Here is a 27,108-nt window from a genome sequence, read left to right on the forward strand (position 1 = left end):
TGTTTTTAATGTCAAACACACAATCTGTGTTTCCCTACAAATGACTAGAAACACTGAAATAAGAATTCATTAATTTATTCTCTTCACAGAATGAACACAGAAGTTGTTTCATGAACCAAACCATTTTAATGGGTACAAAGCAGGAAGGGTGTGCAGGTTTACAGTCTGGTGCCTTTCAGCAAATGAAAATTCCTAAGGAGATGTGAAACTGCGGTCCACGTCTCTCACACTGGAGGAAGGGTCTCGACGTGTCATCAGCCTTTGAGAGATGACATGCCTGCTCTCATTATCTCATCCACCAGCAAGATGTTGCTGGCAATGACTGTGCTGTTGAGAAGACAAGGACAGTGCATTTAAGAAAAATCACATTTTTAATCTCAAACATGACAGTTACCGGCAAATACAAAATAGGTTACAAAATGTTCACAAAACAAAAGGTGTGTTTACTCTATCTAGGCATTTTAGTATAGTAACCATTTAAGTTTATGGGGGGGAAAAGAAAATCTCACCACGAGTGAAGGAGTTGCTTCTTGACACTATAATTATCCCAAACACCAGCCTCAGCAGCCACCAAAGGTTCACCTTTAACAAGGGAGGGAAAAAAAATTGACCACCCCATATAGGCACACAAAAAGAGCAGAGCAATATGGACATAAATAGCAAATTACATCAAGGTACTACATACTACAAAAACTCAGATTACACTTTATGCATCTTTCTGTCCTATAAGTAGAAGTACAGTGTAGCACAAATCTTCACATGCCTGAATTTAAGTCCACCCCAATCTGCTGGCCTGACTCTTGGTATTCTGTCTGAAGCTTCACCAACGTCTCCTGTGGGTCATAGCCAGAGTTCTGTGCCAGCACCTGTTTGGGGGGGGGAGAGATGGGCATTAAAGCTTTCAAGTCATGGCTGTGTGAGGCTTACTTGATGTTCATAGCTTAAATAATGCATGGTAAATACAATTGGTCCCAAAAAAAATTACCTTTGGAATGACCAGCAACGCATCAGCAAAGGCCTGGACCCCTAGCTGAGCTCGACCTTTGACTTTAGGTTTATGCTTGACCAGGGCATCATGAACAGCCACTTCAAATGCGCCTGCACCCGGCACCACGCTGCCTGTAAGGATATACAGTCAGTACATATACTCTGTTGAGGCATGTACTATATGTACTACAGACAACGAGAACCTCACCATCTTCAATAGCATTCTTCACCGCTCGCAGGCCGTCCCGCACCGCATCCTTGATCTGGGTAAGGGTGTGCTTGTTTGGACCTTTGAGTAGCAATGTTACTGAACGTGGATTTCCACATTTCTCAATGAATGTGTATTTCTCCTCTCCCTTTTTAAAGGATAAAAATAAAACCATTTTCAGTCAGGAAGCTAAAATGTGTGACTTCTCTATAGCAAATGGAAGGGGGAACAAAAAAACAACAAACTTACCAATGTGTGCTCATAGACTAGACCCGCGTGACCCAGACACTCTGGAGTAAGATCCTCCACAGAATTCATGGCAACACCACCACAAGCCAAGGTGAGCCTTAAAGAGACAAGACAAAGCTTCATATAAACACACACTACAGAAATAAAGTACAGTCTGTTTTTTCTAAAGCAAAAGGTTTGTGTGCTCCCTCACAGGGTGATAACTCCCAGCATGAGAGAATCATGTAGGACAAAGAGAGGGAGAGATCATCTGGCATGGTGTCTGACTGCATTTACTATGGACAGAGCAACACAGAATTCAGCCATGCCCACACACACTGCATGCTGGACTCATTACTCTCAAAAATGTTAATAAAAGCCAAAACCAGTCACTCATCTGAGTAGAAAAAAAAAAAAAAAAAAAATCATATTATTCCCTGCCTTTCCATGTTCCTTCTCTTGGCCCGGCGCAGGGCCACAATACCTTCCTTTGCCAGAGCATCCAAAGAAAACGGATCAATGCCCTAGAAAAACAATGACATACAGGATTAATAATTACTAAATGAAGAAACAGCTTCTTTTAGTAAAGGTAAAATACTAAAAATGTACATTAACAAGATAAAGTGTGATTCATCATCTCTTGTTCCATTCTAACAATTCATAGTTCTCATGGCGTTTGTAGAATAAGAACATTTTAGCTGTACAACATCCTGTTTGGAACAACATATTTCATGAGAATGCAGCATCCTGCAGAAGTAAAACAGCATGAACACATCCAGCTCTCAGTACCTTTTGGTTGATGACCACAAATGACTTGGAAGAGTCACCACACACTTTGTTTTTCAGATCAATGATCTTGATGACGCGCTCTTCTATAAACTTGCGCTCTGCCTTTACCAGCTTGTCTCTCTCCTCTGCACTTTTGTAGAAAAAGCCAGAGGTCACTTCCCTAAGAATTTAAAAAAAGAAAGGGGGAGTTTTAAGTTAAGATTATGTTTATTAAAATTTCCATAGCTTATAAAATTAATTTAGTGCAAGTACTTTCTAATAAGCCTGTTCATCCAATTAACTACGTAATCTAAAATTCAGAAAATCAAGTTTCTGATTCAGGTTAACAGAAGTAGAACCTCACGTTTTCTCATATTCCAAGGACACATTGCAGGTCAGGATGTAGGCATCTTCCACCCTCTTCTTCATATCAGGATGCCGGGCACCATGATCCAACACCAACCCCTGGATCAACCTACAAGTGAAAGATGGGCAAAACGCAATTGATTTCTCAGTGCCATGTGGGTAAAGAATAATAATGGAAGACCGCTCGCATTATCCACATGCATGCAGCAGCAGTAAAAAGCTTTCCATGAAAACATACACAGTATCCGTGTCGGTTTTATGCTTCATCTCCATGATCTCCACCATGTAGAGATCAATTGGCTCACCAGTCTTGTGAATGGCCAGTACAGCATCCACCACGGCCTTGTAATAAAAGAGTGAACAAACCAACATCAACGTCAGACCAACATCACTTTTCTAAATATGGTATGAGTAAGTACTAAAGATCCTTAATTCAACACATAACTACACATTTAAGTATCTTGTCAGTGTGTCTGTTCACTAATGCCTTAGATACCTCAGTAAGTAGGTCTGCCAGTTCGTTGTGAACCTTTGTCCTTAGTGAAGTTCTGGCAACATTGACCAGTGTCTCCCGGTCCATTTCTTTTGTTATCTTCACTTCCTCCAAAACCTCCAGAGCCTTGTCTTTAGCTGCATCAAAGCCCTCAGCAATTATTCTTGGATGAAGCCCCTATTGTGCAGACAATAAGAAATAAGCATAAAACACGGACGTGGCGGTGGACCTTGTCGTGACATGGAGCTGTGGGTTCACTGCTCACCTCGGACACGTAGAGGTCAGCCTGCTTAAGAAGCTCTCCGATGATGAGAACGTTGGATGTGGTGCCATCGCCTGTGATGTCATCTTGGGCTGTGGCCACCTTTGCAATAAGTGATGCAGTCGGGTGTTGTATTTGCTGAAAGAGACACAAAGTCGGTGACATTAGAAGCTTCATGAAGGACGAAATTCTACACAAATGTGCTGATCTTATGAATACATGTAGGAGACGTGGAGTCTACTCTAATGCAGAGGTAAAGATCAAACTTTTTATCTAGCACAGGTTAAGGGCCACGGAGAGCCACTCAGACTGCCATGGGTGTTCCCTGTGCGTAGAGGAATACTGATTCATTAATTAACATAATTAACATAATTAATTAATTAATTAATAAAAGTCCACACTGATTATTTTAACTGCCGTTTTCCTCTCTAGGCATATTTCTAAAAAGGTTGTACAGATGAAAGATAAGTAAATGACATGCCTTACCATCTCGTGGAGGAGAACATTGCCATCTTTGGTCAATTTAATATCCCCAGCACCGGACACAAGCCTGCAAGTACAAGGAACATGTATCATATTTCAACCTGACTGATTTAAACGCCAGTCCACATTTTGCTTCTAGTTCAGAGCAAAAAGAACAGATTTCTTTAGGAAGTATAGCCTGAAGGCATCTTATCTGAACTGGGTGGGTGACACAGCATCACTTCAGGATATATAATATAAATATATTAACGCCAATCGTTAAGAAAAAGGAAGTTATTTCCAAGGCGCCTGTAGGTTGTACAGCAGCGGCGGATTAAAAGGAGCGGCTCGTGGCGCGCTAGCGGGCTAATGCCACGCGGGACTGCAGTCTCGGTACATGACCGGCCGCAAACTTTCCGCCACGCCGATAATTACTTTACTCATGCTAATGTGAATCAAGGAAAACGCTGTTTTGTGGAGATGTTGAGGACTCGGTCGGAATCGCTAAGTTGCAAGTTGCTTTGAGGAAGCCTGACGCGCTAACGTGCTAACACCCGAACACGAGCTCCGCTAACAATGGGCCTCGGGCGCCGCGACGCATAAAACTTACATCTTCAGGGTTCCCTTTGGTCCCAGATTAGTCCGCAGAACGTCCTGCAGACCGCGGGCCGCGCTGATATTGACGGCGAGGGCCGCCTGGGCCCTGGCCACCTCGGCTTTCGGATTAAGCGCTTTTACTGCAGCCATGACACCACACACACAAAAGACCACGTGACGGGGCCTTCCAGAAGAATCTTCTTCCAGATACTTCTTATGCCCGCCTCTCACAGTCTGATTGGACAGGAGACCATCACACCTAAGACTGCGATAGCGTCACCCACCTGTCACTCAGTTCAATGGAGCGACGACATGATTGGTCTACTGTCTTGTACTGAGTCTTTAGAATCATTTTGAGGTTGAAGTCTATTGTCATATGTACAAAGTACAGCGTACAGAGCACAATGAAATTCTTACTTGAAAACCTCTCCCACGTAGACAGAACATAGAACATGATACATAGAAGACATAGAAGACAATTTTAGTAAAAAGAATCGTTGTTTTTGTGTTCTATCCCGTATTGCATTATATTGGAATAAAAGGTTTAAAAAATATAGGATGTACTTAAAATAGGTACATTAAAACAATCAACTTTCACAGCAAAAACTAAATTACGTTTTTGTTACTGTTAATGTTACTGAGAAATAAACGTGGTTCTAATTAACAATGTTTTAATGTGTAAAATATATAAAAAATATTGATTACAAGGTAATATATTACTGTTAATAGCAACTGTAAGCTTTTTATTTTAAGGTTGCAAGTATAAACAATGCTGTTACATTTACACTGTAATCTTTAATTTTAACTTCTATTAGTATAAGTATGAACATGGAAACAAGTGAACACAGTTCAATTGAAATTTTGTATTTACAAAATTGTATTTAAAAAAAAAATAGCCAGTGCTTTCCTCCGTCCAATAAATCTAAAACATAGCATTGACCCTTAGTCCCTGCTCGTCAACACATGCCTTTAGAAAAACCTCCATGTCCTCTGCACACTGCACATATAAAGAAGTCCCTTGCTTTAATGTCTTCCTGCAGCATGCCTCTTAAGACCCTCTGATGGTCCTCTTTAATTAAGGACAGATATATAATTACATGTCCATGAAAAAGCACCTTATTTTGGAACACCCAGTGCACAGCAGTATGCAGATCTTGAACAACTGCTGGCTCCTGTGTCAAGCAAATGGAGATAGAAAATTAGCTATTCTCTGATGCAGTAAAGTTATTTTAACAGTGAGTCAAAAGTCACTAACCATTTAATTACAGTAGTGATTAAAGTGAATACTGACCTGACTGACTTCCAGTAACTTACACTTTTTCAGTCTGAAAATGGGCACATGTTGTCCTTGAAGCACAGCTTTGGCATCCTCTCTCCAGTGTGCAAAAAGCTTGCCATAACTTAATAGAAAAATTTGGACAGAAGCCAAAATATAAATACCTCCTGAGATATTCTCCATCAACAGCAAGCACCAACATTTACGCAAGTAGGGCATGTCTGACTGTAAAATATCAATATGAACCATATTTAACAACTTTCAAAAGATTTAAGACTCCATTGCTCTCAAATTAAATTGGATCCTTACTATAGTTAAATCAAATGATGCATCCTGTGCCACGTAGAAAGCAGACTGTTTGGAGAAAAATTAAAATTACATTGTTTTGGAGCTTTATTTAACTTTTGTATGAATCTCAAGGAAACTGAATAACAGAAAAATCCCAATTAGCATGAAGATTCCAAAGTCTTGACTCGAAAAACCCTTTATTACAGTGAAAATAAAGCCTAATTAATAAAATCCCTTAAAAGAAGACTAGTAATTCATGTAATTCACCATACACTCACACCATTACATACCTTCAACTCAAAGCCACTTTTTTCTGACCACTGCCCTGTAACTACTGATTGTAAGTCACTCTGGATAAGGGCGTCTGATAAATGCTGTAAATGTAAAATGTAATGGCTGGAGATTCTCTATATAGGCTAAATTGAGCTTGCTATTGCTATTTTGGGCACAGACACAGACAATACAATTGAAGAATATAGGTGTTGATGAACAGTATGTTAGAGTATGCAGTTATTCATTATTAAGCTTGATCAGACATCAGGCCCTGAAACCACCAGTTGTCTGGCACCACCGCAGCAGGGACGGCTTTGATGGTGTCGCTCCAGCTGTGTTGAGTTTTTGCATGGGATGGCGGAGCTGTGAATCTTATATAACTGGCAAACATATTACAGTTCTGATTTGCGTGAGAGAGTCTTAGCATCACTCACCTGATGAAGTCACCTTTGGCTTCCTGTCTTTAAAAAAAGAGAGAAAGATAGAAAGAGAAAGATATGTGTGTGTGTTTGTGTGTGTGTGTGTGTGTGTGTGTGTGTGTATATATATATATATATATATATATATGTAATGGATTATGGATAATATGGATTATGAGGAAATGTCTGATAAACATTAATGAAAGGTAAACATGTACACACATAGGAAAAGGGTAGCAGATAATAATGAAATCAATGTTAATAAATAATGTTAATGAGAATATGAGAAGCAGTGACTGATTAAATAACGTGTGCAGAAAATGTGAAGACACTGTCCACCAGAGGGCATCAGACACACACATAACATGTATACACACTCCCACACACACACCCCCCCACACACACACCAGAAATGAATAAAAAAAAAAGTCAGAGAGCAAGATACAGTGTGTGTGTGTGTGTGTGTACAAGTTGATTAAAATGGTATTGACAACTGGTTTAATTTGAGCTAGAATGTCCTTAGAATCAAGGCGGGGCATCTCCCACCGGTCAATGTCTGAGATAAGTATAGTTTAAATAAGAGAAACACACACACACACACCCTGAACAGACAGAACATTTGACAGACACTGAACATTTATCATGCCCTCACAATGAGAGTCACGCTTTTTAATTTTTTGCGGGTTTTATACACTACGTGTTAAATGCTGTGTCCTACTGTTCCTGAGTTGTTGCGGTGGCAATTAAGCAATTTTTTTTTTAGTTCTTATACACACTGCTCCCCGGGCGCCTGTCATGGCTGCCCACTGCTCACCAAGGGAGATGGTTAAAAGCAGAGGACACATTTCATTCTGTGCTGTGCTGCTGTGTATCACAATCACTTCACTTTATTATTATTCCACACTGTAAAAAGGGTGTTGTCTATAGGAATTGATTTTAAAAAGTATATTTCTTCCAATAAATTGATTCCATTTTCTTTTTTGGAATTAATTTAAGTTTTACATGAGTTAAAAGTGGCATTGTTTTGGTAACTTATTATTACCTATCAAAAATTGTTTTTAACCGACCTTCACAATAAATTGCTTCTACAAAACTCTATTTAAGTGTTTATATCCAAAGTAAAACGTCACGACCCGCTCAGACAAATTCACTGTGTGCTGTGCTGCTGTGTATCACAAGTGACAATCACTTCACATCACTTCACTTAATCAAGCACCTAAAATACAAAGAGTTTAGCCACGCTTCTAAACCCAAGAGATGGCACGAGATGACACCCTTGCAAGAGATGGTGAAACTCTTCTGGTGAAACAGACAGCAGCCTTGAGAATGTGAGGCTTGACCTAATAGAAGCCAGCAAGAAAAGGGACGTCAAAAGCGTAAATGACATGATGGCCAGGACATATAGCTTGAGAAGAATGGAAGTGGTTGCCCAGTCCCCAGATGTGGCAAAATTAAAAGAAAGATGGCCTGTCCTCTTTGAACTATTCCAGGTAAATGATTCATCACTGACATGCTGCTCACTCAGTTTCTGTTTAAAGGCAAATAATAATGAACCAGGTTGTTTATGTGATGCTAGACAGACTTTTTGCTGAACACATACTGAAGATCCACCCCACGTGCTTTATGGAGTATTAGATTCTTTACACAATTCTTTACACATCTTGACTGTTGTGTCAAACAATTGTATTACAGATAAATGAAGAATTCTGAAGGTGTGCTGCAGTTCCACTAGACTCAGTGTTTATGTCCCATTGGACAAGTACACTCCAAAACCTGTTGACCTGTTTAGTGTGAAGGGTGGAGCGGCTGGTCAACGCATCAAGAACTTGTTATTGGAACTGGTACAGGTGAGGCAAAAGTAGTAACAATGTTGCAGATGCATATGAATACAATAAGTACTTTATTTATTTCTCTTGCTAATTGGGTGAATATTGCTAAAAGAAATTGTTTACAGCTCTGAATTAATATATAATATAAAGCTCTGTTGAATAGTTAGTACAGAACCACACTGATAATGACATTGTATGTTTGTTGATATATTGCCTGCAAGATTCAGTTTTTTCATTATTCACTTACCAACTATAGGATCCAAGTAACTCTGTGATGAAGAAGAGAGACGTGACTCTGAGATGCCTCATTGAATACATGAGAGAGAGTGGGCAAGAGCTCATTTTTGACTACTATGTAAGTTAGGGCTGCACGATATTGGGAAAATATGCAATATTGTTGTTGAATATTGCAATAACGATATTTCTTGCGATATAACATTTCCCTAGAGAAATGCTTTTTAAATTATTTGGGCCTGTCAGTGTGACAGACTATTTACTATTGTGCTGGGAACACGTTTTTGGCTCCCTGAGGCTAACCACTGAAGATAGCGACACGAAAATCAAGGCGAGGCCAAAGGCCTACGATCTGAGATATGGGACGAGTCGGTGCCACCAACGGGGGTTTGGAAAACCCGGAAAACTGGGAAAATGGCAAAAAAGGACATGTCTTACATTTACATTACATTTACATTTATGGCATTTATCAGACGCCCTTATCCAGAGCGACTTACAATCAGTAGTTACAGGGGACAGTCCCCCTGGAGCAAGTTAGGGTTAAGTGTCTTGCTCAGGGACACAATGGTAGTAAGCGAGATTTGAACCTGGGTCTTCTGGATCATAGGCGAGTGTGTTACCCACTAGGCTACTACCACCCTCCCATGTCTTACATTCAAGGTTGCCACGAAGGCCTGACCTCTCCGCACAAAATGACATATTGGTTGCTTCGTTGGGGACTACAGGACGGCCACAAATTGTGACCAAACCATTAAAAGTGTGAAAAACTTTGGTTTCTTAGAATTTGCGATGACACGTTTCAGCGCACACACACAAGTTTCATGTCAGGTCGTGCGGCTTTTCGTTGACATAAGGCTTGGCTCGGCCAGATTTACGGTCTGCGCGCAATTCCCCAAAAAGCGTTTTCGGGAACGCGTTTATTATCGTAGTCCAAAATTGGACTTTTTTTAACTTTGTGTCCAGATGGTTTGACATACAAAAAAGTTTTTAATGTTGTCTCATAGATCTCGTCAAGACCTGACGTTTTGTCTCTGTCTGATTTATAGATCATGCACAATTTTGGAAAAACAAAAAAGTGTCAATGGGTAACAAAAATTGATTTATTATTTATTTCAGCCTTTTTCAGCACTTAATGCGGGTCGTACCGAATCACGCACACCGGCGTGCTCTATATCAAAAATTAGTACTTTATTGTGTGAGGTGTGCTATTACTTTTATAAGCGATTGGACTGGGTGTGGCCGAGCTATTAACGCTCAAACAGGGTCATTTCCCATTGAAATGTATTGAATGCTAATTTTACAAATGCTACCAATGCTAAAGTTCCTTTGGCCACTTTATTAGGGAAGCCCTGTCCTTCGGACACTTCATTAGGGATGACCTGTCCTTCGGCCACTTTATTAAGACCGCCTGCTTCATCAGCCATATCATTAAGACCACCTGGTCCTTCGGCCACTTTATTAGGAACGCCCAGTCCTTCGGACACTTTATTAGGAACGCTTTGAGCTAACATGCTAATTTTTCAACATGCTCCAAACATCATATTTTACGTGACGCATCTTTGCCACGCCCTGTTAGCCTGCTCTATCGGACATTTTAATAACACTTGATTTCACAGCTGAGACCAGCTCAGGAGGTTATGCCCCCGCTCCTACAAAAAACGCTCATTCTAGCTCAAATTTTTGTTTCTAGTTATTATTATCTATTTAAAAAATCATTTATATATGCAATGATCATTCTAAAATAAACATGTAATATATATTCATCTGATCTAATTAAATCTAATTCAGGCTAAAAAGAAACGTCAAGGAAGTTGCAAATATTTAGACTTCAAAACATTATGAATGACTTAAAACCCTCAGCAGATATTCTGATTTCTGGTTTGCTGTTACCATAGACCTGCCAACACAATATGAATTGCTTTCAAAGATTACTTTTTATTTACATGTGGCCATACACTCATCAAGAGTGTCTTAATACAAGAGCATCTTTTAAACAAAATATTTCCTTATATATATATATATTGGGAGGCAGGTACAAAGATTGGTCAAATATGGACACACAGATGCTTGGCACATAAATTAATGCTGCGTCCGAAATCGCATACTACTTGAGTAGGTACTACATTTGAATGACATTTTTACACTTGAAAAGAGCAGTTTCCCACCAAGTTTCGAATATGACGCCGCCTCTCCCGCTGCCTTATGGGATAGTGAAGTGTCCATCAAATGCCTACTACAGAATTCGGCTGGAAGTAGTCGGTCATCCAGGTACTTATCGTCTACTGTTTTTCGAATACTGAATATGAGTTCACCGCTCAGCTTGTCGGTGTCCAGTTTGCACGCGCAGAAGTACACCGCGTACTACTCTCCTCGCATTATGTTTTTCCACATACAATATGTCATGAGTTGGGACCAGCATGCCTTGTTTATTTCAGTCAGTCATACACATTTTCCCCACGAGGGTTGTCTTTGCCATTGTGATGCACAGCATGCAAGCATCTCATCTGTACTGAAAACTGCATCATCCCCCTTAGTCAAGCAGTGGGCAGCCATAAGAAGCACCTGGGGACCAGCGTGGGGGGGACAGTACCTGGATCAAAGGACACCTTTACGGTTTGAACCCACAACCCTGGTAAGGTTGAACCCAGTCATGTTCCATAATAGTCCAATAAAAAAAAAAAATACAACTATTTATCGGTTTTTATTGACAAACACACAATCTACTGTTTTTCCCTACAAATGATGAGAATATATTAATGAATTCTTATTCTATCCTCAGGTACACAATGGTAGTAAGTGGGATTTGAACCTGGGTCTTCTGGTTCATAGGCGAGTGTGTTACAACTTTGGTGGTAGTAGCCTAGTGGGTATCATGAACAAAACCATTTTAATGGGTACAAAAGCAAATAAAAATAAAAATTCCTGTGGAGAAGGGACCCTCTACGCCACGGTAGCTGCTGCTGGATGTGAAACTGCGGTCCACGTCTCTCACACTGGAGGAAGGGTCTCGACGTGTCATCAGCCTTTGAGAGATGACATGCCTGCTCTCATTATCTCATCCACCAGCAAGATGTTGCTGGCAATGACTGTGCTGTTGAGAAGACAAGGACAGTGCATTTAAGAAAAATCACATTTTTAATCTCAAACATGACAGTTACCGGCAAATACAAAATAGGTTACAAAATGTTCACAAAACAAAAGATGTGTTTACTCTATCGAGGCATTTTAGTATATCTCACCATGAGTGAAGGAGTTGCTTCTTGACACTATAATTATCCCAAACACCAGCCTCAGCAGCCACCAAAGGTTCACCTTTAACAAGGGAGGGAACAAAAATTGACCACCACATATAGGCACACAAAAAGAGCAGAGCAATATGGACATAAATAGCAAATTACATCAAGGTACTACATACTACAAAAACTCAGATTACACTTTATGCATCTTTCTGTCCTATAAGTAGAAGTACAGTGTAGCACAAATCTTCACATGCCTGAATTTAAGTCCACCCCAATCTGCTGGCCTGACTCTTGGTATTCTGTCTGAAGCTTCACCAACGTCTCCTGTGGGTCATAGCCAGAGTTCTGTGCCAGCACCTGTTTGGGGGGGGAGAGATGGGCATTAAAGCTTTGAAGTCATGGCTGTGTGAGGCTTACTTGATGTTCATAGCTTAAATAATGCTTGGTAAATACAATTGGTCCCAAAAAAAAATTACCTTTGGAATGACCAGCAAAGCATCAGCAAAGGCCTGGACCCCTAGCTGAGCTCGACCTTTGACTTTAGGTTTATGCTTGACCAGGGCATCATGAACAGCCACTTCAAATGCGCCTGCACCCGGCACCACGCTGCCTGTAAGGATATACAGTCAGTACATATACTCTGTTGAGGCATGTACTATACGTACTACAGACAACGAGAACCTCACCATCTTCAATAGCATTCTTCACCGCCCGTAGGCCGTCCCGCACCGCATCCTTGATCTGGGTAAGGGTGTGCTTGTTTGGACCTTTGAGTAGCAATGTTACTGAACGTGGATTTCCACATTTCTCAATGAATGTGTATTTCTCCTCTCCCTTTTTAAAGGATAAAAATAAAACCATTTTCAGTCAGGAAGCTAAAATGTGTGACTTCTCTATAGCAAATGGAAGGGGGAACAAAAAAACAACAAACTTACCAATGTGTGCTCATAGACTAGACCCGCGTGACCCAGACACTCTGGAGTAAGATCCTCCACAGAATTCATGGCAACACCACCACAAGCCAAGGTGAGCCTTAAAGAGACAAGACAAAGCTTCATATAAACACACACTACAGAAATAAAGTACAGTCTGTTTTTTCTAAAGCAAAAGATTTGTGTGCTCCCTCACAGGGTGATAACTCCCAGCATGAGAGAATCATGTAGGACAAAGAGAGGGAGAGATCATCTGGCATGGTGTCTGACTGCATTTACTATGGACAGAGCAACACAGAATTCAGCCATGCCCACACACACTGCATGCTGGACGCATTACTCTCAAAAATGTTAATAAAAGCCAAAACCAGTCACTCATCTGAGTAGAAAAATAAATAAAAAATCATATTATTCCCTGCTGTTACCTTTCCATGTTCCTTTTCTTGGCCCGGCGCAGGGCCACAATACCTTCCTTTGTCAGAGCATCCAAAGAAAACGGATCAATGCCCTAGAAAAACAACGAGACATACAGGATTAATAATTACTAAATGAAGAAACAGCTTCTTTTAGTAAAGGTAAAATACTAAAAATGTACATTAACAAAATAAAGTGTGATTCATCATCTCTTGTTCCATTCTAACAATTCATAGTTCTCATGGCGTTTGTAGAATAAGAACATTTTAGCTGCACAACATCCTGTTTGGAACAACATATTTCATGAGAATGCAGCATCCTGCAGAAGTAAAACAGCATGAACACATCCAGCTCTCAGTACCTTTTGGTTGATGACCACAAATGACTTGGAAGAGTCACCACACACTTTGTTTTTCAGATCAATGATCTTGATGACGCGCTCTTCTATAAACTTGCGCTCTGCCTTTGCCAGCTTGTCTCTCTCCTCTGCACTTTTGAAGAAAAAGCCAGAGTTCACTTCCCTAAAATAGTAAAAAAAAATATTAAAATAAGAAAGGGGGAGTTTTACGTTAGATTACGTTTATTACATTTCCATAGCTTATAAACTAAATTTAGTGCAAGTAATTTCTAATAAGTCTGTCCATCCAATTAACTACATAATCTAAAATTTAGAAAATAAAATCAAGTTTCTGATTCAGGTTAATAGAAGTAGAACTCACGTTTTCTCATATTCCAAGGACACATTGCAGGTCAGGATGTAGGCATCTTCCACCCTCTTCTTCATATCAGGATGCCGGGCACCATGATCCAACACCAACCCCTAGATCAACCTACAAGTGCAAGATGGGCAAAACGCAATTGATTTCTCAGTGCCATGTGGGTAAAGAATAATAATGGAAGACCGCTCGCATTATCCACATGCATGCAGCAGCAGTAAAAAGCTTTCCATGAAAACATACGCAGTATCCGTGTCGGTTTTATGCTTCATCTCCATGATCTCCACCATGTAGAGATCAATTGGCTCACCAGTCTTGTGAATGGCCAGTACAGCATCCACCACGGCCTTGTAATAATAGAGTGAACAAACCAACATCAACGTCAGACCAACATCACTTTTCTAAATATGGTATGAGTAAGTACTAAAGATCCTTAATTCAACACATAACTACACATTTAAGTATCTTGTCAGTGTGTCTGTTCACTAATGCCTTAGATACCTCAGTAAGTAGGTCTGCCAGTTCGTTGTGAACCTTTGTCCTTAGTGAAGTTCTGGCAACATTGACCAGTGTCTCCCGGTCCATTTCTTTTGTTATCTTCACTTTCTCCAAAACCTCCAGGGCCTTGTCTTTAGCTGCTTCAAACCCCTCAGCAATTATTCTTGGATGAAGCCCCTATTGTGCAGACAATAAGAAATAAGCATAAAACACGGACGTGGCGGTGGACCTTGTCGTGACATGGAGCTGTGGGTTCACTGCTCACCTCGGACACGTAGAGGTCAGCCTGCTTAAGAAGCTCTCCGATGATGAGAACGTTGGATGTGGTGCCATCGCCTGTGATGTCATCTTGGGCTGTGGCCACCTTTGCAATAAGTGATGCAGTCGGGTGTTGTATTTGCTGAAAGAGACACAAAGTCGGTGACATTAGAAGCTTCATGAAGGACGAAATTCTACACAAATGTGCTGATCTTATGAATACATGTAGGAGACGTGGAGTCTACTCTAATGCAGAGGTAAAGATCAAACTTTTTATCTAGCACAGGTTAAGGGCCACGGAGAGCCACTCAGACTGCCATGGGTGTTCCCTGTGCGTAGAGGAATACTGATTCATTAATTAACATAATTAACATAATTAATTAATTAATTAATAAAAGTCCACACTGATTATTTTAACTGCCGTTTTCCTCTCTAGGCATATTTCTAAAAAGGTTGTACAGATGAAAGATAAGTAAATGACATGCCTTACCATCTCGTGGAGGAGAACATTGCCATCTTTGGTCAATTTAATATCCCCAGCACCGGACACAAGCCTGCAAGTACAAGGAACATGTATCATATTTCAACCTGACTGATTTAAACGCCAGTCCACATTTTGCTTCTGGTTCAGAGCAAAAGAACACATTTTAGCAGATTTTTTGACGCGCTAACACCCGAACACGAGCTCCGCTAACAATGGGCCTCGGGCGCCGCGACGCATAAAACTTACATCTTCAGGGTTCCCTTTGGTCCCAGATTAGTCCGCAGAACGTCCTGCAGCCCGCGGGCCGCGCTGATATTGACGGCGAGGGCCGCCTGAGCCCTGGCCACCTCGGCTTTCGGATTAAGCGCTTGTACTGCAGTCATGACACCGAACAAACTAAAGTAAAGACCACACGACGGGGAATTAAATAACTTCTTCTTCCGGAAACTTCTTCAAAATACTTCTTATCCTCGCCTCTCACAGTCTGATTGGACAGGAGACCATCACGCCGACGAGCGACCACATGATTGGTCTTTTACTGTCTTGTACTGAATCTTAAGAATCATTTTAGTAAAAAGAATCGTTCACCGAGTCACCGGATCATTCAGTACTTGACGGGGCTGCCTGCGACTTTGATTTCATGAATCGAGTGTTTTGTCAAAGTTCCTTTAACGAACTCATATGTAAAAATACATTTGTTTAGAAATGAGGATGTTTTAAATGTCCAATCCAATGCTATGCTATTTAACTGGTCTAGTCGGCAAATTGGGCTCAGTGAGTGATCCCCACAGTAAATTAATTGAAGGATTCACACTGAACATTTATCATGCTCTCGCAATGTGAGTCACGCTTTTTCTCAAACTGCGGGTTTTGTACACTACGTGTTACATGCTGTGTTCTACTGTTCCTGAGTTGGTGCGGTGGCAATTAAGCAATTTTTTTTTTTAGTTCTTACACACACACTGCTCCCCGGGCGCCTGTCATGGCTGCCCACTGCTCACCAAGGGAGATGGTTAAAAGCAGAGGACACATTTCATTCTGTGCTGTGCTGCTGTGTATCACTTCACTTTATTATTATTCCACACTGTAAAAAGGGTGTTGTCTATAGGAATTGATTTTAAAAAGTATATTTCTTCCAATAAATCGATTCCATTTTCTTTTTTGGAATTCATTTAAGTTTTACATTAGTAAAAAGTGTCATTGTTTTTGTAACTTATTATTACCTATCAAAAATTGTTTTACACCGACCTTCACAATAAATTGCTTCTACAAAACTCTATTTAAGTGTTTATATCCAAAGTAAAACGTCACGACCCGCTCACATGCTGCTGCAGGACAACGACATCGTTGCTCATTGTCACCTGCGCCGGACCAGTTTCGGGTTTCTTTGGAGTTTTTCAGGGCTTTATACAACGTGCAACACATGTAAGTAACTATTTACATCGCATAAAGTTAGGCTTTAGCCGAATAGGCACGCATTTATTGCACTATAAAATGTAATCGCTTTCCGACAGTATACGTTACGTTGGTCAGACCGAAGGCCTTGAAATGAACATTAATCTTAAAACAACTCTCGCTAACATTAACGTAGGATAGGTATATGTGCGATATATTGCCAGATTGTGTATCTACTTAGTCTGGGTACTCGTCTTAAATTTTCAGCCTCTTTCCGAATTAGCTAGCAAAACACTAGTAGCATGGTCGCTCATCCTCGTACACGTGGCAGTTAAAAGTTACGTTAACTGCTGGGTTTGCGGACTGCAAATTGTGCTCAGCGAAATTGTCCAGACGAGGCCGCTGAGGTGCCACTGAGGGTGACTGTCCCTACACGCTGTTCCCTGGGCACCTGTCATGGCTGCCCACTGCTCTATCATGGTGAGGGGTTAAATGCAGAGGACAGACAAATTCACTGTGTGCTGTGCTGCTGTGTATCACAAGTGACAATCACTTCACATCACTTCACTTAATCAAGCACCTAAAATACAAAGAGTTTAGCCACGCTTCTAAACCCAAGAGATGGCACGAGATGGCACCCTTGCAAGAGATGGCACCCTACTGCCATCACCCAGTGTCAAAGTGGAGCGCCTAGAACCTGGATCTTTTAATGGAAATTATGGGTGGCAACAAAGCCTGAAAGACAAATGTGGAAACTATCGTACCAAACGTAAAGCATTGGGAAGCCCTCAACTCCTGATAAACTCAATGTAATACAAGATGGAAGATGACAGAAAACCTGCTAAAAACATCAAGAAACCAAAGCGGGCAAAAGTAAATTACCTGCCTGAGCACTCTTCTGGTGAAACAGACAGCAGCCTTGAGAATGTGAGGCTTGACCTAATAGAAGCCAGCAAGAAAAGGGAGGTCAAAAGCGTAAATGACATGATGGCCAGGACATATAGCTTGAGAAGAATGGAAGTGGTTGCCCAGTCCCCAGATGTGGCAAAATTAAAAGAAAGATGGCCTGTCCTCTTTGAACTATTCCAGGTAAATGATTCATCACTGACATGCTGCTCACTCTGTTTAAAGGCAAATAATAGTGAACCAGGTTGTTTATGTGATGCTAGACAGACTTTTTGCTGAACACATACTGAAGATCCACCCCACGTGCTTTATGGAGTATTAGATTCTTTACACAATTCTTTACACATCTTGACTGTTGTGTCAAACAATTGATGTATTACAGATAAATGAAGAATTCTGAAGGTGTGCTGCAGTTCCACTAGACTCAGTGTTTATGTCCCATTGGACAAGTACACTCCAAAACCTGTTGACCTGTTTAGTGCGAAGGGTGGAGCGGCTGGTCAACGCATCAAGAACTTGTTATTGGAACTGGTACAGGTGAGTAGTAACTCACCTGTACCACCTGTACTCACTACTCAAAAGTAGTAACAATGTTGCAGATGCATATGAATACAATAAGTACTTTATTTATTTCTCTTGCCTAATTGGGTGAATATTCCTAAAAGACATTGTTTACAGCTCCGAATTAATATATAATATAAAGCTCTGTTGAATAGTTAGTACAGAACCACACTGATAATGACATCGTATGCTTGTTGTTATATTGCCTGCAAGATTCAGTTTTTTCATTATTCACTTACCAACTATAGGATCCAAGTAACTCTGTGATGAAGAAGAGAGACGTGACTCTGAAATGCCTCATTGAATACATGAGAGAGAGTGGTGGGCAAGAGCTCATTTCTGTGGGCAAGAGCTCATTTCTGACTACTATGTAAGTATTGTTTAAAAAGCATAGTTTGACTTTTTTTCAGTACTTTTACTTAACCACACCTGTCTTTTGAAGATTGATCTCAGTTGCCACTTATTGTTCTGTTTATTCTCATACAGGGAAACACGGAGCGCAGTGTCCATAAGGACTTGAACATGTGCAATATGCAGATATATATCTGCCGTGAAACAGATGCTGTGGGCATCATCATTGAGGGAATCCCAGTGCTTACTGATCTTGGAAATCTGGCCAGGGCATGTTGCCTGCTTCTGGGGATGACATATGCTCTGAACCTGCAGTATCCACCACAACTCTGCAAAACATTTGAGGCGTTCCAAAGACTTTTTGTGGGACTTGACACACTGCGCCCAAAGCCTTCCTCTCGATCCATGACACTCAAAAACAAACTTCTGAGTGGCCAGCGTCACACAAAATGGCAATTTTTTTTGTGTTTTGTTGTTGTGAATGTTTAATTGTTATTTGGCTGCGGTTCAGAGGTTCTGTTTATGGTAAAATTTTTAATACGCACTAAGATATACTGTACTGTGCACTCAGTCATTTCTTGTCAAATGCTGTGATCCTGCTTTCCTGTGTTTTATTAAAGGATTATGCTTTTTTTTTTTTTTTAAATGTTTCTTTGCTTCATCACTCTTGCTCAGTGGGCAGTTTAACTTAGAACAGTGTGGTAGTCTTCAGTTCCTGGATAAGACTCTATTTTCTGGGCACTTGATGTGCTGAAGTTAGTTTTGTTATATCAAATGCTGACGCATTTTATTTTATTACAATGTCAAATGTTTTATTGGAATATAGCACAGATTATGCTTCAAACATCTTGTATTAGTTTATTATGTGTTAATACATATGAAAATGTACTGTGCACTAAAGTCAGTCCTTTAGTGTTTTATGCTGCACTTAAAGATGAGGTTAGAAGTTTCTGTAATTTGTAATGTTAAAATGTTTACAACATTAACATTAAAATTGATTACAGAAACTTAGTGCACCCAATTGTTTGTATATGGCAGCTGTTATAGAGTAATAAACGTTGGAAACAATTTTAGAAACAAAGTTACATTTTTTAAAGTACGATTTTGTCAATATGCTGCTCTTTGTCACAATGGTTAATCCCAAATGTTTTGCCTTATATTGTAGACTCTACTTATTTTTTTACCATACATTAAAATAAATAATACTTTTACCAAATCAAAATAACAAGTTCACTAAACTTACAAAAAATGTTGCCTTAATTTTTTTGAGTTGAATCTAAGCAACAGTTTTTACAGTGTAAGTTCATCATTCAAACAGCCATGAACACACAACGTCACTTAACGTCGATGTGACGCGCCTTCGGGTGGGTGGCAGGCAGTCAGATGTTGCTCATGTGTCTCAAAGTGTCATCAGCAGACTTGCATCAAGACACAGAACTACTGGCAGAGTTCATGACAGACCCAGGAGTGGAGCCCCACGAGTGACAGGCCGCAATGATGAACAGAACCTGAGGACCTCTGCACTCAGACAACGTTATGCAACTGCCACACAGCTGCAGGCCCGATTATGGGATGTGAGGGTTACTCGGGTTTCCAGACAAACAATTCACTTTGGCTTGAATGCCAGACGACCGTTGCAGGTGACTCCACTGACACCAAGACACCGGCATGTGACCTGGACAATGCAGCAGTGGTCTACCGCCGGTTGTCAGGCGAGGTGAGCGATACACTGAGGTCCCCAGGGTTTGCTTTGGTGGAGGAGATGCAACAGTCTGAGCAGGCATCACCAGTCAGCACAAAACAGATTTGGTCATGGACCTTATTCTTCTTTTATTCTATTTTACTTTCCCCTGTGACCAGGCCCAGTGGGCTAACCTGTCTTCGACTGACAAAAAAAAGAAAGAAGACACCGCCACCTAGGGGAGGAACCTCAAATCATCTGAAAGCCCAAAAAATACAAACAAGCAGAGCGTTGGGAGTTGCTTTTGGTTCTCATCAGGGAATTTATTGAACTAAAATCCAAAGGTTCAGATGAACAATACACACTTTATTATGGAAACAGGATTGAGCAATTTCAGTTCTTCCACTTTTGGAATGGGTCCTATTCATGCAATCCTGCCAGGTCAACCGGGGAAGAGTGCAAAAGAAGAGAGGCCACAAGGATCCACACACACAATAAACTTCTTACCTCTACATTTTGTGCTGAAAAGGGGAACCTGTAACCGCAAAGTGCCCTCGCCTCCCCGGTGAGCCTGGAGGATCCTCAGTTGATTTGATTTTAATAATGGTTCCTGAAAGCAACTGAAACAATAGACCAATGGAAAAAAAACCTACACTAACATTCCACAAAACTTAGGAGGCTTTTATCACACCCACTCAGCCCGCAGTGGTTACTCGCAGTTGCATTTCAAATAACCCCAAAACAGCAGTAAGGCTGTAATGATTCTCCTGAATACACATTATGGGAAATAAACCTGTAATTAAAAAGGAGACTCAGTACCTGTACAATGTGCTAACCCCTCACCCAAAACATCCCCAGAAGCTCCTCACATGAACCCGGCTTTCCACAACCAACAACATGAACACCACTCACTAAATACATCCAAGGTAGAGTACAGTTCGTCCAAAACACTCTCACTTGCCCTTTTTTAAAATAGTCCAAACCCACGGGAGTGGCTCCTATTGGAAGTCAGCCTTCCTCTGTTTCAATTGGCCACACCAATAAGGGGGCGTGGCTCTTCTTATGGTGTCTTCTGCCAGGGCCCCTGGCTACACCCCTTTGTTGTGGAACCTTCTGTTTAAATAAAAGTAGATGAAGATTTAATATGGAGAGATGTTCACAGCAGGCCTGCAGCACAAGTACACACTACTCATACATAGTTATATTCCTGCGCTGGATACATGGTGTGACTGGGCGCCCTGTCCAGTTCTCGCTGCTTGGATTTTATAGGTCCTCCTCTGCATTGAAATGAGCTAATTAAGATGGTCCAGGTATCAGTCTAGGGCAGATATGTTCTGTTCAAATTAGCTTAATTGGTTTAATTCACGTAGCCTGACAAGTTTCTTTAGCATTTAAGTGTATTTTTTGTCGGTGGACTAATTGTCATCAATGCTCTTGGGACTACTAATGCATGAAAAATGGATTTTGGTCACAAGAGACTAGAAAGATGTCTTTAAGTGTTTTTCTCTCATACAATGGCAGGAAAATGTAGCTTAAATCCACCTGCTTCTCATCACATATGTAAAAATACTTATGTTGAGGAGATTTGATTCCTGTGATGGAATTTCACAGCCCCATAACATCCAAATCAATCATTCCTATATTTTTTACAAACCTTGTTTCCCTTCTGGGTCCCTTTGTGTTTAGTGTGATAAACTGATGTAGAGCCAATGGACCTGCAGCATAAAAAGCCACACGGTCTGCTTCCTCAGAGTTGCATTAAAAACCTTTGTTTATTTTTCATGCAATTGTAACATTATCGTGGATAAATGTACAATAAAAAAATTTAATGCAAACAAATATACATTTATACATTCAGTAGTTTTGTTGTTGTTATATGAGAAAACCAATAAAAGTACAATTAAAATAGAAAAAAACACAAAAGAATGAACATTGTAAGGTTTCCTCTTTGTAAAAAATCGAGTAAATTATGACAAGCCACACAACCTTTCGCTCACTTCCCACAGCTTCCTGGCCACTGCATCATCCTTGGCCTTCCCACACACTTCCTGCACAGCACAGCAGGAGAAGTAGCGTCCACTCAGGGGCTCAATGCCCTCCTGAAGAGCACAGTGCAGGGTGGTCTGGGATCCACTCTTAGTATCCAAGAAGAGCAGCGTTGCCACGGGCTCAATGAAGATTTTCTGCCACAAACTCACATGACGGGAAAGCTCAGTTTTCACAATGCCTGGAGAGAAAATCAAGTAATGGAGAAAGTAAAGTCATTTTTATGGGCTGATATTTGTTCCATTAGAATTTAAATTGTGCTTATTTGAATCTGAATAGCACAGTTTGAATCTGAATTGGTCACTCGTTGCATTAATAAACTGAATCTGAATGTATTCAGTTGGATCTGAATTCCAGTGAAATATTAACCGACAGATACACAGCAGAACTCATTTTCACATTTGATTATATTCCATTATATTGCAATAACAGGAATGGTGCAGTTTGACAGCCAACCACACCCACATCTGCCTCCTGGGCCTGTCCCTCATACCAGTAGTTCAAGAAGTTAAGAAGTTAAGCTTTTCGGTATGTTTGAATGTCTAACTGCAGCTAAAACGAGAGTGACTGACCTGGATGAACGCTGTAGCAGGTTACGTTGGTACCTTTCAGCCTCTTGGACAGCTCATGGGTGAAAAGAACATTGCACAGCTTGCTATTACAATAGGCCTGGAAGAACTGCCAGCTATACTGCCCAGATCCCAAGTCTTTGTTGGTGATTAGGTTCTCAAAATCTATTTTGCCCCAGCGATGGGCCATAGATGACAGGGTGACCACCCGACTGCTTGGAGTTTCTTTAAGGCGGTCCAGCAACAGACATGTGAGCAGAAAATGGCCGAGATGGTTGACCCCAAACTCAATGCCAAAGCCATCTTCAGTACGGCCATCTGCCACCAGACCTGAGAACAGAGCAGAGGTCACACTGAATACAGATTAAAAAAAAAAAAAAAACAGCAGCTGCTCGACTATTTTTGTTGTTCTTTACTCACATACATAAGCAGCAATCACAGTTTAAATAAATATTTTATAATAAAAAGCCCCGTATTAGAGGGCTCATGTATTTCAAGCACATGAATTTTCATTCGTGTTTGCATTTTTTGAACAGGAGAACTTAACACTTATATTATACTTATTATTAACACTGTTATATTATTCTCCAACTGCTAATGTAATACGTTTTCCTTTGTGCATTTCCTGTTTGTGCAAAGACTTCAGACTGCACACGTCTCACAAGCAGATGGCTGCATAGCTTTACTGTAATGTTTTCTGAAATATTTGACTAAGATGCTATGCTTGTTGCTTAAAATAGTTATTATGTGTTGTACATATAATTTCAAATATCTGGGACGTTTAGGTTTTAATTATTTGTTAATTACTTGTACTGTTCTTACCAAAAGGTAAGAACATTTTGTTTTATATTCCGGCTATTTCCTTGTTAGGCTACATTTTCTAGTGACAATATGACATGAAAGCTTAACAGCCAAAAATTTTATTCAATTACAATAAAGTGAAGTGTCTGTCATTGTAAAACACTGCAGCACAGCACACGGTGACACAACGAAATGTGTCCTCTGCATTTAACCATCTCCCTTAGTGAGTAGCATTATGGTCACAGGGTGGTAGTAGCCTAGTGGGTAACACACTCGCCTATGAACCAGAAGACCCAGGTTCAAATCCCACTTACCATCGTGTCCCTGAGCAAGACACTTAACCCGGAGTTGCTCCAGGGGGGACTGTCCCTTTAACTACTGATTGTAAGTCTCTCTGGATAAGGGTGTCTGATAAATGCCGTAAATATAGCCGTGACAGGCGCCCGGGGAGCAGTGTGTGGGAACGTTGCTTTGCTCAGTGGCATTTTGGAAGTTCGGGATTCGAACCGGCAACCTTCTGATTTCCATTTCCAATAGCCGTAGGTTTAGTAGTTAAGTGTTTTTTCATATTTTTGGGGCCGCTGTTCTAGACCCACCCCAAGGTATTTTGAGGGACATTTCACGGCAAACCTAAACAGTTACTAAGCAGGACTGGAACCTGTGCTATGCAGCGGAAAACCGGAACGAAACACAGTTCCAGTTTCTGGTATGTTCTGTTGCTTTTCGGAACTAGAGACCAACAGACCTGCATTGTTGATGAGAAGATCCAGTCGAGTCTCTGTTTTCAGGAAGGTTTCAGCAAAAGAGCGTACAGATTTCAGGCTCCCCAGGTCCAGGTGCATGTAGACCACCTCAGAGCTGCCAGTCTCCTAAGGGCCAGATGAAAGAGGACGTTCAGAGCTGGTTGGAGCCACAGGACGCAACATGTGGCATCATATGTATCTGCATGCGGACGAACTTGCACCTTTTTAATATCACTGATCGCTGCTTCTGCCTTCCGCCGGTTCCTGCAGGCCATGATCACCCGAGCTCCCCTCCTGGCCAGTTCCATTGCGGTGGCTTTTCCAATCCCGGTGTTCCCACCTGCACAAAGTAACACAGGTAATAACTTCAACTTACTGTTCTGGTGGAATTCAAATATGACACTCAACCCAAGTCCGTGGCTGCACTCATCAAAATCACCTTCATTAATAAAATTGCCATGGCTATATTGGCTTATTTGATTGTACCCGTAAAAATGATCTTATCTGTACACATTAGTGAATTCTGGGAGGTTTTCGTGAACTTGCCCGTGATGATCGCCGCCTTGCCGCTCATGTCAGCGGCGCCTCGGCACTCCGACCTTTTAAAGAGCGTCTCGAGCAGCAGGACGTAAACTCCCGCCACCGCCACCACGACCACGGGCACCACGAGGGTCAGCATTTCCACTGGCGGGAGACGCGGGACGCGCCTTTAAACCCGGCCGCGCCCCGGATTTACCGGTTTACCGCCGGTCGGACCGGTCTCTGCGGCGTCACCGCGCATGTCCAGGCATCCCGAACACGCGGCTTTTTATCCCCCCTGTGCATTCAACCACAACCTCGTTCAACTATTTCCTTCAAACACCTCGAATTCGCACGGTTGTTCTGAACCAGTCAGTTTGGAAATGACGTCATTACGTCACGACGTGGGAACGAACAGAACCGCAGTGTTAATGCAACCACTCCTTTCAGACAGTGGAACGTTAATAATCGAAGCTCGTGACGAGTCAGCGGTAAAAAAAAAAAAAGGAAAATAAAAGAACAGCTTCAGAACGAAGAGTTCGTGAATGACGTCAACGCGCTGGGAGCGTGACTGGGAACCACACGCACAACCCATGAAGATCAGAGGTCCCGAGATCATGGTGAGGTCACTCTGACACCATGGCCTGGATGAGTCCTAATTAGGTCAAATTGTTGACATGAATTTACTGAGGTGACACCGACGCCGAGCAAGTGTAAGGAGGGATTCAGGAGTGCAAAAGCAATCTGATCCAGTTTGTTGCCAGTGGGGCTGTGATTACCCGTGGCCAACCCCTAAAGCTCCTGCAGTGGACACATGAAGAAGAACCTGGTTGTCCGGATGCATGTGTGTGTATCTTACCCGGGGAAGACACCATAGGAAGGAGGTAAACCGGCGTAGGCTGTGTTGTGTGTTGGGGCATGTTGCCCTCCGGTTTCTCCTTCTACCAGATACCAAGATCACAATTATTGAAACCTTTTGAGGAATGGGACATTGTCCTACGTTTATGTCCAGTTTTAACATAATTGATCAAACTGTACAAAATAAAATTTTCATTGAACCTTCATTAGCACCTTGTGAATTTGTTAGGAAGTTTAATATTCTAGTGTCAAAAAACCCAAACAAACAAGCACAGCAAGCAGGTTTTGTCTGGTGAAAAAAAGGGAGATGCCTTCAACCCTAAGTCCAAGGTTTCCACAGTTTGACCTGGTGGCGGGAGCATAATTCTGATGAATACAGAAGAGTTTTAACATTTTTAGGGCAATTTGAAAAAATCTGGGTTCACTTAGGTTTCTCAAAGCCCAGATCTCTATGCTATTGAGAATCTTTTGAGCTCAATGTTAAATCCCACTCGCAAAGAACAGGGGTGTCATCCCGCGAGATTGTATAGCGCTGAAAACACACAACTACAGATCCCATAATGCAGTGCTTTAGTTGCCCTGCCAAACGCGATCTTTACACTGCAGCTGAATCTATACAAGAGCAGTTTTATGTCGACGGCAAATGGGTTGTGAAACATCTCCAATATCACCAAAGCGCCGTGCAAACGCAGAGCGTTGGGTGCTCTGTTTGTCAGCAAAGTGCGCACTGCATTATGGGATCTGTAGTTTGTATGTTATCAGCGCTTCATATCGCCGGGCCACAATAGATCTATATAAAGTAGCCCACAAGTTTGATTTATGTGCATTAGAACAATGGTCCCCTCGGGATACTTAAGCAAACTGGTGAAAAACTACAGCAAGGGGTTATGAGGGGTAATCTTTTTGGCCATATAATGTCTGTATTTCCTTTTTTTTCATGAAACATCTGGGAAATTATGCCTGTTCTTTTGAAAGCAATTCTCATGACACTTTAAAAAGTAATACGTTTTTGGGGGTTTGTTCCATCATAAACAACCATGACCTTAATGTCAGCATCATTAAAGGCACTAGTGAAGTGCCAATTTGCTAGAGTTGGCAGTCCTTACATTACACAAGACATGTTGGACCTTTAACAGGTCAGAAATGAATTTCAAAACATTAATGACTGTTAATCCAGTTAAATGACATTAATCAGACATAGTTAATTATCTATTTGTCATGAGCAGGATTAAAATGTGTAGGTGTGGATTATCATACAATAATCTTGTGATGATCACTGGGTGTGGGAGAATTCAACTGGTAATTGCATCAACTGTGGTGAAGTTTGATTTCACATCTGTTATCTTCCTGAAAAAAAAAACAAGTAAAAACCATCCACCAATAAAACCCCAAGACTTTAGGAAGAACAGAATCAAGAGGAATGTGGTTTCTGAAGGATAGTTCCTTA

At 41.2% G+C, this 27,108-nt stretch overlaps 3 protein-coding genes and 2 non-coding genes across 5 annotated transcripts; all 5 read right to left on the reverse strand.

The window, feature by feature from the left end:
- Window positions 1–59: 59 nt before the first annotated feature.
- On the reverse strand, window positions 60–15,667 carry LOC114791931 (T-complex protein 1 subunit zeta-like). The gene is given in 15 exon segments (XM_028982509.1): window positions 60–202; window positions 11,657–11,781; window positions 11,930–12,002; window positions 12,184–12,286; window positions 12,406–12,539; window positions 12,616–12,763; window positions 12,865–12,961; window positions 13,287–13,369; window positions 13,637–13,796; window positions 13,995–14,105; window positions 14,235–14,338; window positions 14,493–14,666; window positions 14,755–14,889; window positions 15,238–15,301; window positions 15,478–15,667. Coding segments are annotated over 14 exon segments (1,596 nt in total). The 5' UTR covers window positions 15,615–15,667; the 3' UTR covers window positions 60–202; window positions 11,657–11,708.
- LOC114791930 (T-complex protein 1 subunit zeta) lies at window positions 107–4,569 on the reverse strand. Its single transcript, XM_028982508.1, has 14 exons — window positions 4,385–4,569; window positions 3,799–3,862; window positions 3,316–3,450; window positions 3,054–3,227; window positions 2,796–2,899; window positions 2,556–2,666; window positions 2,213–2,372; window positions 1,865–1,947; window positions 1,445–1,541; window positions 1,196–1,343; window positions 986–1,119; window positions 764–866; window positions 510–582; window positions 107–327 (listed from the first exon to the last, which is right to left on the reverse strand). The coding sequence occupies exons 1-14, from the start codon at window positions 4,519–4,521 to the stop codon at window positions 255–257; spliced, it is 1,596 nt and encodes a 531-aa protein (XP_028838341.1). The 5' UTR covers window positions 4,522–4,569; the 3' UTR covers window positions 107–254.
- On the reverse strand, window positions 1,620–1,752 carry LOC114793242 (small nucleolar RNA SNORA15). Its single transcript, XR_003750232.1, has one exon. It is a non-coding gene; the product is annotated as a small nucleolar RNA SNORA15 (small nucleolar RNA).
- Window positions 13,040–13,172, reverse strand: LOC114793240 (small nucleolar RNA SNORA15). The gene has a single exon (XR_003750230.1). It is a non-coding gene; the product is annotated as a small nucleolar RNA SNORA15 (small nucleolar RNA).
- A 6,205-nt stretch (window positions 15,668–21,872) lies between the features above and the next one.
- On the reverse strand, window positions 21,873–25,151 carry LOC114792952 (dehydrogenase/reductase SDR family member 13-like). Its single transcript, XM_028984499.1, has 5 exons — window positions 24,831–25,151; window positions 24,506–24,624; window positions 24,287–24,410; window positions 22,744–23,070; window positions 21,873–22,352 (listed from the first exon to the last, which is right to left on the reverse strand). Exons 1-5 carry the CDS (start codon window positions 24,961–24,963, stop codon window positions 22,093–22,095), a joined length of 963 nt encoding a protein of 320 aa, XP_028840332.1. The 5' UTR covers window positions 24,964–25,151; the 3' UTR covers window positions 21,873–22,092.
- Window positions 25,152–27,108: the final 1,957 nt, after the last annotated feature.

The sequence above is a fragment of the Denticeps clupeoides genome, chromosome 6, assembly GCF_900700375.1.
Source record: "Denticeps clupeoides chromosome 6, fDenClu1.1, whole genome shotgun sequence".
Classification (NCBI taxonomy): Eukaryota; Metazoa; Chordata; class Actinopteri; order Clupeiformes; family Denticipitidae; genus Denticeps; species Denticeps clupeoides.

What these genes read in the sequence shown, in the direction of transcription:
- LOC114792952 (XM_028984499.1), bottom strand. Translation starts at nt 24,963, where the DNA reads ATGCTGACCCTCGTGGTGCCCGTGGTCGTGGTGGCGGTGGCGGGAGTT. An exon ending in CGATCAGTGATATTAAAAAG is followed by an intron (nt 24,411 to 24,505) that starts GTGCAAGTTCGT and finishes TCTGGCCCTTAG; the next exon opens with GAGACTGGCAGCTCTGAGGT. An exon ending in CTGCTACAGCGTTCATCCAG is followed by an intron (nt 22,353 to 22,743) that starts GTCAGTCACTCT and finishes TTTTCTCTCCAG; the next exon opens with GCATTGTGAAAACTGAGCTT.
- LOC114791930 (XM_028982508.1), bottom strand. Translation starts at nt 4,521, where the DNA reads ATGGCTGCAGTAAAAGCGCTTAATCCGAAAGCCGAGGTGGCCAGGGCC. An exon ending in ATGTTCTCCTCCACGAGATG is followed by an intron (nt 3,451 to 3,798) that starts GTAAGGCATGTC and finishes TGTCTCTTTCAG; the next exon opens with CAAATACAACACCCGACTGC. An exon ending in TCCTTGGAATATGAGAAAAC is followed by an intron (nt 2,373 to 2,555) that starts GTGAGGTTCTAC and finishes TTAAATTCTTAG; the next exon opens with GGAAGTGACCTCTGGCTTTT.